A 10,137-nucleotide genomic window follows, 5' to 3' on the forward strand; every position below is an offset into this window, starting at 1 on the left:
AAGAAAAGAATGGATGTGAGGGCTGCCACGCACTTGAAATTCAACACGAATAGCGTAAAAAGTTGTTTTACCAAGTGGGCCGTTCAAAACTATTGTTTTAAAAAACACTTCAACTCTATATTGAAAATGCCTTGCTACAAGTACAGGATTGCTATTCAACAAATCACATCTTTCATGATATGAAAGATTCTTAATGAATTCATCAGTGACATCTTGACCCTTGAGTTTGTAAATAATAGAAATCAATTCATTCCATCTTAGGTCTGCGCAGCTCAAAGTAAAAAAGAAAGTTGGTGGTCCTAATTGTTTGACCATTGCTAAAACTTCTTGCTGAAATTTCTTCCAATAGGCTGGAGTTCCTTTGACAGTACTCATAAAAGCAAAGGCTTTGTCATTTGCGATAAATTGTTTCACAGTTTCTTTGAAATTTTGACTTAACATACCAGCATTCAAATTATTAGCAGCAACTTTTCTCATGGCAACATTTATCTGACTGGTTAAAGAGACTTGTTGAATCACAAAACTGGCAAAAAAATATAGTCTGGGTCGGAAGCAAACTTTTGGGTATAGTTCAAAAGACGCTGGTTAAAATACTTGGAGGGACTAAGTTTAACATCTCGTTCAACTTTGTATCCAAATTTACCTTTAGGAAATAAATGAGGGTGAGCAAGCATTTCGCAATCCTCATCATTCAAAATGGAAATTGGCTTTTTCCCTTGACCAGGGGCTAATGTTAGAATTTCATTATCTATGTCTGTTTCAGAGGGAGTGTGAGGCATAAGAGTAGTCTCATTCGCACTAGAACGATATGCATCAGAGGGGTTTGCAGTTGTCTCAAGTTCCTCTAATTTTGAAGCATTGTCTTGCGTTCCATTGAGTTTATCACTTTCCTTGTCATCGTCAATTTCATCATTTTCACTGCCTTCACAAGAACCTTTACTTTCGGAATTGGCATCTATGATACGGTCCTCAGATATATTATTCACATCGATCACTATGTCATGATAGAGAGGATTGATATCTTTCAAATAAATCAACACACTTTGAATGAAATCAGGTCTAATAGGTTCAAAAATGACATGTCCTTTATATTCTAGTTTCCTTTTTAATTTGACAATGACCAAGCCATTATCGTTTGTTCTTCTTGGTAAAGTTTTTGCAATATCTTCTATGTCGATGGGTACATTACAAATGGACCCTTTTAACTTAGGAAACTGACCTTTTGGCATGATAGCAATTTTTTTGAATAAAATTCTTTGAGAAATTAAAACTTTCTCAAGCCTGCGAAGAGTATGAAATTCAGCTGGTAATTCATAAAATATCGAGCTTGTTTTTGACAGACTGGCATGGTAAGTTGTCTTTTTTAAGTTTATTATGGCATGTCTTACAAATATACAATTGGCCATCAAATGAAATTACTTCAGAACAAAAGTTTTCTTCTGGCATATTGTAGTTTTCAGGTGTATATTTCGACAACAGTTTGTCGATAGAGACATCGGTTGCAACAAACACATATATAAAAAGGACCTTCATTTACGAGAGTTTTAAATTTTGCTATTCGCTCTTTCTGTCGAGAATTTGTTTCTTTTTTCGCTTTTCTTTGTTTCGTTCACGATAGGCTTTTTTGTTTTCTTTAATTTTGTCACTATTCTGGGTGCGGTAAGCTTTTTTACTTTTTTTAATTTTTTCCTTGTTTTGGTTACGGTAGATTTATTGCTGTCTTTTATTTTTTCATTGTTTTGGACGCGGTAGGTAGACTTTTTGGCTTTCTTTATTTAATGCACGATAATTATTTTGGTTTTCTTTCAGAATTTCTTTGTTTTTCTCATAAAATTTATGATTGCTTTCCTGGCGTGTCTTTTGACGCTTTTTTAAAACATTTCCATCATCAGAATCATTTTTTCGCTTGATTGCACTTTTCTTTACAAAGCCAGAATAACTTCGCTGAAGAACCTTTTTAAAATCTTCTTTTAGTTCACCTACTTTGATGAATTGAATAAGGAAAAATAAATTATCTTTGTTATTTTCCTCTAAATAAAAATGTTGAATATATTTTTCAAGTTCAAAAATGTCTTCAAACTTTATAAGACAAGACTTTCCATTAAGTGGTTCAAGTAGTCCAAATTCATTACGACTATGCGAATCAAAAAGGAAAAATCCTTGAGGCCTTCTCATAATTGCTATAGTAAAACCTTCAATGATCATCAATGCGTCAAAGTCTGGATTTGGAGCCATGCTCAGAGGAATTTGNAAATAGGCTGACAATGTCAAAAAGTTTAGAAACATGTAAGAAACAGTTTTTAAGGCTCAAAAGGCCGATTTTTTTAAGAAACGTTGAGGCTGCTTGGTAAAACTAGTTTTAAAAAAAGGTGGTATTTATCTACTTCTTTCTCTACATTTTGCTATAATGTATAAAATGGTTCCTGATTATAATCAAATAATGAGTACGCTTCGTACATACAAAATATAAATGTTAACATAAAATAACGTGGATTTAATCTTGGATTAAGATTTAGAAAACATTTTTTGTTCCCTTCTTCAACTAAAAAACCGCTTGCTTCACTACTAGGTCTGAAAACATCAATTGTGGACACAGTTGATTATTTCCTGGCATCAACAGTCAAGAAAAAGAAAAAACTGTCCATAAAAATGATCGACTGTGGATAAAAAACATCAACCATGTCCACAATTGATGTTTTCAGGCCTAGTAGTGCTTGCTGTTCTGATTTCTATCCTAGATTCTATCAAATCTATCCTTTTCAGTAGAAATCATTTTGTGCATACATAAAAGCAAATCTTATTATAACTGTGACATATTTAATGCTGTTGCTATACAATTTTTTGTAACTTTAGAAATGGGTTTTAAAGAGTAAAAATGCATTATATATCATACTTTTTTCAGATCACAAAAACAGATATGCTTATTTTCATAACATTTACCTACGTATTATAAATGTGCCTGTGTAAAAATAATTGTTTAACCAAACTAACCTACTAACAGTAAATATAGTAAAACCAATATTTAAATCTTGTAAACAGTGTCTTAAGTTGTTGACTTTTCAGAACTATCTACCCAATTTTTTTTGTGTTTCTTTTCATACCCTTTGACCCAGTCATTCATTTCGTCATAGTCCAAATCATTGAGCACATTTTCTTCAAAACATCTAAAACTCTCGTAGCTTCGACCCTCTGTCTTTGAAAGGATGTTTGCTTTGAGCATTTCCTCTGCAAGTTTCTTTACGTCATCATATGAAGAGGGCTTACTACGACTTGAGCGAACAGCTACACTCTCAAGACTTTCTTCTGTGTTGTTGATAAGCTTGCGTACATTATTCATTGCCTTTGCTACCTTGTCTGCCGTTTTTTCATTCAAGTTGCTTCGTAGTCTTCGCAAACTTTCTTTTAGATAGCCATTCAGATGTTCCATGTGTAGGTCCATTGCAATATTGTGTCCAGCATAGCCTTAAAAGAAAAACTAACGATATGACTTCTAGCCCCTGGCTGTAGTTTAGAAGGCTCCTGCCCTGTCTATTCTAAATAAGGTTAACAATAACATAGTAGCTGTGATGTGTAAGTCACTCAATGTCATCTTTTCAATACCTTCTTATTAAAAATTGTGTTGGCAAATGTTTTGCCAACTTCTTGCCTGCTCTAACAATCAATATGTACAGGGCGGAAATTCTATACGTCTAAACCAGAACTTTGTTTATGCCCGAATCAAAAACGAAGTTCCACAAAGATACAAGTAAGAAAATCTACTGTTTTACCTTTAGTATTAACAAAGCGATTCCATATCAGGTTACATGCTCTTTCTGGGTGAAATTTTATGTCTGTGAACAACTTAAGCAAGCCAAAACTGTATTTAGTGTTATTGTACGTCTTGAAGTACAAAAGCGCAACTTTGTAGCATTCCAGTAATCTCTCCCCATCACCTGTTTCAATAGAATTATTGTTATTTATGTGATGTATTTGAGTTGATTATTGAATACTCCTTCTCTAAGGTGTTGTTTAGTTTAAAGGAATTAAGGTTTGAGGGGTTTGAAACATCCCCCTTATAATGCCTCCCTATTTTTCCAGAATACCACCTCTTTAGGAATTTTCACTATTTTTGTATTTTCAGAGCACTTAAATGTTTAAGGAAATGGCTGTTGTACAAAGATATTCCCACTTGATATAGGGTTCCTGTTGTAGACCTACCATCATCAATCAGCTTTATTGTTAGTTTCCTTTCCCTTTCAGGCAAAGGAACCAAAACCTGGACTATGCCATTGGGTGTTTACTTTTGGAAAAGAGGTATTACCTTCCTTCACACTGTCATTGATGTTTCTCAGTAACATATTTAATGTAAAGAGAGCTTTCTGGTAGCCAAGCACATGGTCGTCTTTTGAATGGATGTCCATCAGAACTGTTTTTGCTTTCTGCTTCCTAAGAATTATAAAGAAATCATTCACAAATGAAGCTCCCAGGCTTGGCCTGCTCCAGTGCTAAAATATGAAAGCAGGACCTGACTTAGTGTTGACTGGCAAAAGTAAAAACTTTTTTCTTAGGCTGCTGGTTGCCTACCCAACCTGCCCCTTCAGACATTTATCCTATCTAACTAAGAATAATGATAACAAATAATTGTTGCAATAACTTTACCTTTTATAGCCATGCATTTTCTGTTCGTGTCGATCCCTCGTTTTCTCGTGGGTGAATACAAAATCACAACCGTCGTTGGCACGATGACAAAGATAAATTGTTTGTCGAATCTTCCTTGGTTTTGGATCTATCTTGGCATCATCAACTGAGAATGTCACCAAGTACCTAAACAAAACAAGATAGGTAATAACAAGTGGAAGCAACGCCATCCTGCACTATCCAAATTTATAATGTATTGGTGAGTCAAATGTACAGCTTACCTCTGGAGGATATTCCCAATATGCTCATATAGCCAGGCTAACTGTTTTTCCTTGTCCTTCGTATCTTGTACGTCCTTAGGGATGGGATTTTCTAAAGCAAATCATGTTACACTATTAATAAAGTCAAAAGAGAAAAAAAACAAGCCTTTTCATATTACACTTACTTTGAACCGATTTGTCATAATCCTCCATTTTCTATTTACTATTCCTGCTTTATGTTTATTCACTTATTCATTTATGTATCATAAATGTGAGGGTCTTACTAACCTGCATGGTTGTTCATTCCAAAATAAGACATGGTCATGGCAACAATCTGACCATTGAGCTCCTTGTCAGAAAAGTCCTTATAAGCATTGAATTCTTTATGTGCACCTTTCTTGGCGTTTGTTGTTTGTAGCACATTCATAGACCACATTGATGTTCCAAACTCTGACGCAGACTCCTTCTGAAATATTTTCTCTTTCACCTATAAATAAATAAATAAAAAATTTAGACCAATAGCTGCACACCTCACTTATAAGGTGCTACCAGTGATATTTAGTATTATAGCTGTTACATTAAACTTTTTAGATATACCTCGTATAGAGTTTTCACCAGATGCCAATCTGCAAATGCTGGCTGGACCCCGTCCAGTCGGTTATACGATGTGTCCCCACCAAGGAAAGCTTTTTTGATGTTGTGGAGGCGCTCTTCGGTCATCATATCACCAACAACCTTTAAAGGTACTATAACTTCTTTTTCACCACTTTCATCTGTTCTGACTGGGACGTATCTATGAGAAGATATGTGATTAATATCAATAAGAATTAAATAAAATTTCTGCAGTCCATCTGAAGTTCTCAAGATGTATTTTAGTACCTGTTTTGAATCTCCTTAGCGATCTCTGCTATTCAAGTGTTGCATGATTCGTCCTCAAAGATGACTCCCAGTGTTGTCTATAAGCGACGTAGTAATTGTGTTAAGAAAAAAATATATAACCTTCTATGAATGTATTTTGGAGTACACTTTATTGGGCCCTGAAGCTCTCTGATTCAATCTTACACACTTTAAAAACAGACATAATACCAGATGTGTGTGCTTACCACATTTGACTTTTGTTTCATCTTCTCGGAAAAAGGATGTTTTATATGTCTCCTCACAATTTTAGAAAATAGCTTGAAAGCTGGCAGAAAATCAACCAACACACGTGCAAACAAGATTTTGTATTTGGAGAACATCACATTGTTTGTGTTTCTTGAGGGTAAGAGCTTCATACTTGCGTAATCTTCCGGCTTGCGAATGTCTACAAAGCAAGGATTAAAGCAAATAACCCAATAACCTTTTGAACAACTAAATACTTAAATATTGGTGGATTTTGGGCTTACAGATGTGGTATGCCTAACTTTTGAAAAGAAACCTGAATCTCTACCGAGGTCTGTAAGAAGTGTTTAAAGGGTATTGTGCAGTGACTTGTTTTTACAATATACCGGTATACAAAATGCTGTCGTTTTCTTAAGGAAACTCTACAATGCCTCCTTCCCCATTATATTCATCCTTGTTTTAGGGCGCTGTAAATTAACTTACCATCTTTTGCACTAACTCGTTGCATGACTGCCATGGTGTGAAACCAATGAAAACTTTGGTTAGAATTATTCAGCCCTTGGTCTCTTGCCTGGAGATTTCCATCCACATTATCACCGCCAACCTCAAAGGTAATATTACAAAGTTATTTACCACGTAGCCATCCATCCATATAGTGCGTACGCAGTGAAGGGGCAGAGGGGCTTTAGCAAAAGCGTACGCCCTTGTTTAAAGTGTGGTATTTCTATTTTTCGCTGTATACAGGGGTTTGCAAATATCTGGAAAATTTTTGGGTACGTGGATGACCCCCCCCCCCGGTTGTAATGTTGAACGATGAAAAAGAATGCGAATTTCGTCATAATTGGTTTTTCCCTGTGCTGTTTTCGAAGAGGTTGACATTAAAAAGATATCATTTGAATAATTTAGAGGGCCCCTTATCCACTCTTAAATTTATTATTTTTGTCTCTCTACTTACATCAGGTACTTCATCCACAGCTGATATCGAGTTGGCTTCCTCCACACGCTTCTTCCAATCAGTGATTTCTTTGTCGTGGTCCTTTGCAAGTTCTTTGTGCTTGATGTTGGCAGTACTGTACGAATTTGTCACACCCATCTTGTTGAACCAGCCAAACGATCCTTTCGTACCACCTGTAGCCAAAAGGAGTTGGTCGTTTCGGTGTGCAACAATGTCGTATTTATTTTGGCCATAACGTGCCTTAAATATTAATGAGTAGCATTGAAGTCGTATTGCTTTGAATGTGTCCTTCGATGCTGCATTTTGGCCCATGGACGACTGTATTGCCACTTTGAGCATTGGACAAAGAATGTCAATCTCATCACACAGATCGCTATCTTTCAAATGAAGAAGACTTTCCACTGAACTGTCAACCATCTTGGACTTCAATACTTGTGGAAACTCTTCCGTGCAATCCGACCTGACCTCTGAATAAACTGATTCTCTTGTCATCTATGGTGCGAAGAATTGGCCATGAGTTAGACAACGTTAACAGATATGATATACCAGCAAAATTTAGAACAGTATCTTATATACAGCATTTATTAATCGTTATACTCTTCAGAAATTATCGTTGAAATTGAAATTTGCGACAATTCTGTTCCGCTTTACCAGACATGACCAGTTTCTCATATGCATGCTAAATTCCTTTTAGTTTTCAGGTCTCACGAAGATTTCTAAGCATTAATTAAAACGTTCTCATTTTTGTTATTTTGTTACTTTTTGGGAGAATAACAGAGTATGATTTGTAAATTTGGCCTGAAGGGACCTATCCCCTATGTATTTGCCAAACAATTTTATACATAGATCTATTATATCTTAGAAATCAACTAAATTTTCATAAAACCCTTGTATGTATTTTAACCTGCACATTTATATCCCATTTAAAAAAAATCATGTACACGGACCAATCTCATTTTTTTCACTGAAATTTTTCCCTCAGTGTAAAAAAAAAAACTATTACAACTCTCATTGTCGTTGCTCAATCCTCACTCGATGAAATAGGACTTGTTGAACAAATTTAAAGGAGGCTTACCGATTGAATGAAGACCTTTTTTGGGTTTCCGATGTCCAACTGCGTGATGTTTCCATTGTCCTCCCAATTGTCTATTACTAGAAACGCCTTCTCAAGCGTTTTGATATGACCATGGCACTTCTCGCAAACCGTTTCTTTTCCATCTCTCTCGTTTTTTACGTGGATATTGACACTTGCAAGCCTTTCTTTTAAACCTTTCTCGGTGAACATCAGAAAAGTCTTGCAGCTTCTCAACTTTTTACCATTTTCATCGATTCGGTATGGTCTTCGACACAGGTGGCAATTGAGATGAGCCATCGTCATGCACGTGTGTCTTAGGCAGGCCTGGATGTGACATTTTATCTAGTATGGACATTTTGAATCGGGTCAGAATTTTTAGATTCTATACCTAGGGGAGTTATTTTCTAAACAGTTCAATATTATTTTAAATGCGAAAGTAAGAATTTGATTGTTTCGCTTTTCCCGCGGGCTTTCATAAGTGCCCGTTTAGCTTTTAAGCCTCTGCGGTGGAGAAGTTGTTGAGATATGGTGGAGGAAATTTTTCCTTGTTCTCCTTTATCTTTAAAGAAATTAGCTAAAACAATGGAAATCTTCCCTGGGGAGTTTGACCATTACAGACATAAACATAAATCATAATGGCAGTAGAGCTACGGTCATAAAAATGTAGAACATGGAAGGGGAATGTTGTTAATTTTTTGTGGTGTTGTTGTTTGTTTTTTGATGTGTGAATTTTATTCATGCTTCGCTTTTCCTTTTAGATTTGCAGTTCTTCTTTAATCTTTTGTCATTCCTGGTTTTCATGTCTTTGACGAAACTCTCCAGTGGCATTACATTATCTTTTTGTATTGAACTTTATAAGAGTGATTTTGGGTTTTTATTTTTTTAACTCAAATATGCCTTGCCTGATTCTCCCACCACAGTGTCTATTTTTATTTTAACCTACACTACTCAGGCTGCCATTTTGGCCATTTTGAATATGTGCATAATAATTTGGAATAATTATCAGACTGTTTACAACATTCTGTGTCAGACTAATCTACCTGCACCAAGCTCTATAATTTTAGAACTTTGTGAGGTGAGGTATTTTTTGTTTTTTCTAAAATTATGAGCTTGGATTCCCAGGCTACCTTTTATAAGGCATTTCCCCTTATCGCTCCTTTTATTTACTTGATTTTTTCTCTCGCGCCAGATTTAATTCGAAACCCGTGTATTAATACTTTGATTTCAAAACAATTAAGTATATCGCAACTTACAGGACTTATATGCACTTTTTAGGCGGAAGAACTCCTTTTTGCCATTTTTATCTACGTGAATTCGAAAATTTACGACATCACATATTTTGAAAAATTGACGTCCGAATTATTTTCGTTAGAAATTCACTGTAGGGGCCTCTTCACTTCGAATGCCAAATCTCTTTTTGGACGGGGGTTTTATCGGGAGATAGTGTTAATTTTTTCGCTCAATAATGGATGGAAAAAATTATAAACAAACAATAGACGATATCGGCTTTCGATAAATGCAATGCATTCTGGTTTCTAGGGACTCTCAAGGGAATTATAATAGATCAATTATAATAGATTATAATTCCTTTGAGAGTCCCTAGAAACCAGAATGCATTGCATTTATCGAAAGCCGATATCGTCTATTAAAAAGAAGAAGTATATGCACTGTTTTTTCGAAAGAAAATGAGATTTTAGGCCCAAGAGTGCGCGTAATCATGCTTGAGTTTAAAAACTCAAATCAACAAAATCAAAAAAAATATGAAATTAATTTAGGGCGCGTTCACACTGGAAAGTTTACCTAATTAAATCTATCAAAGTTAAACAAAGAGATTTATGATGGATGAATACACTGGTTTATTACAGTTCTTTGTAGGTTCACGAGATCTATTATAACATGTTAATTGATTTTGCTTAAGGCTTCTCATTGGTTGATTTTTTATTGAGAGTTTCGATTTCACCTGTGATTGGTTGATATTGGTATCCATACATCACTTGAAATCCGCAAACATATTTGTTCTAATGGTTTTACTCATTAACTGCATTCATCTTACACATCAACAACACCGTTTGCACTATTTCTAATTTTTTCCTCAGTTCATTCGTTTTTGAAATCGTAAAACTTTTTTT

General features: G+C 35.2%; 1 protein-coding gene and 1 long non-coding RNA gene across 2 annotated transcripts; both read right to left on the reverse strand.

Moving 5' to 3' along the window:
* Nucleotides 1–3,043: 3,043 nt before the first annotated feature.
* On the reverse strand, nucleotides 3,044–5,357 carry LOC136815678 (uncharacterized). Its single transcript, XM_067072122.1, has 6 exons — nucleotides 5,166–5,357; nucleotides 4,899–4,989; nucleotides 4,639–4,803; nucleotides 4,301–4,425; nucleotides 3,768–3,932; nucleotides 3,044–3,462 (listed from the first exon to the last, which is right to left on the reverse strand). The coding sequence occupies exons 1-6, from the start codon at nucleotides 5,311–5,313 to the stop codon at nucleotides 3,044–3,046; spliced, it is 1,113 nt and encodes a 370-aa protein (XP_066928223.1). The 5' UTR covers nucleotides 5,314–5,357.
* A 121-nt stretch (nucleotides 5,358–5,478) lies between these two features.
* LOC136815640 (uncharacterized) lies at nucleotides 5,479–6,174 on the reverse strand. Its single transcript, XR_010847747.1, has 3 exons — nucleotides 5,981–6,174; nucleotides 5,757–5,833; nucleotides 5,479–5,670 (listed from the first exon to the last, which is right to left on the reverse strand). It is a non-coding gene; the product is annotated as an uncharacterized lncRNA (long non-coding RNA).
* Nucleotides 6,175–10,137: the final 3,963 nt, after the last annotated feature.

The sequence above is a fragment of the Clytia hemisphaerica genome, unplaced genomic scaffold, assembly GCF_902728285.1.
Source record: "Clytia hemisphaerica strain Z4C2 unplaced genomic scaffold, Clytia hemisphaerica genome assembly, whole genome shotgun sequence".
In the NCBI taxonomy this organism is placed as follows: domain Eukaryota; kingdom Metazoa; phylum Cnidaria; class Hydrozoa; order Leptothecata; family Clytiidae; genus Clytia; species Clytia hemisphaerica.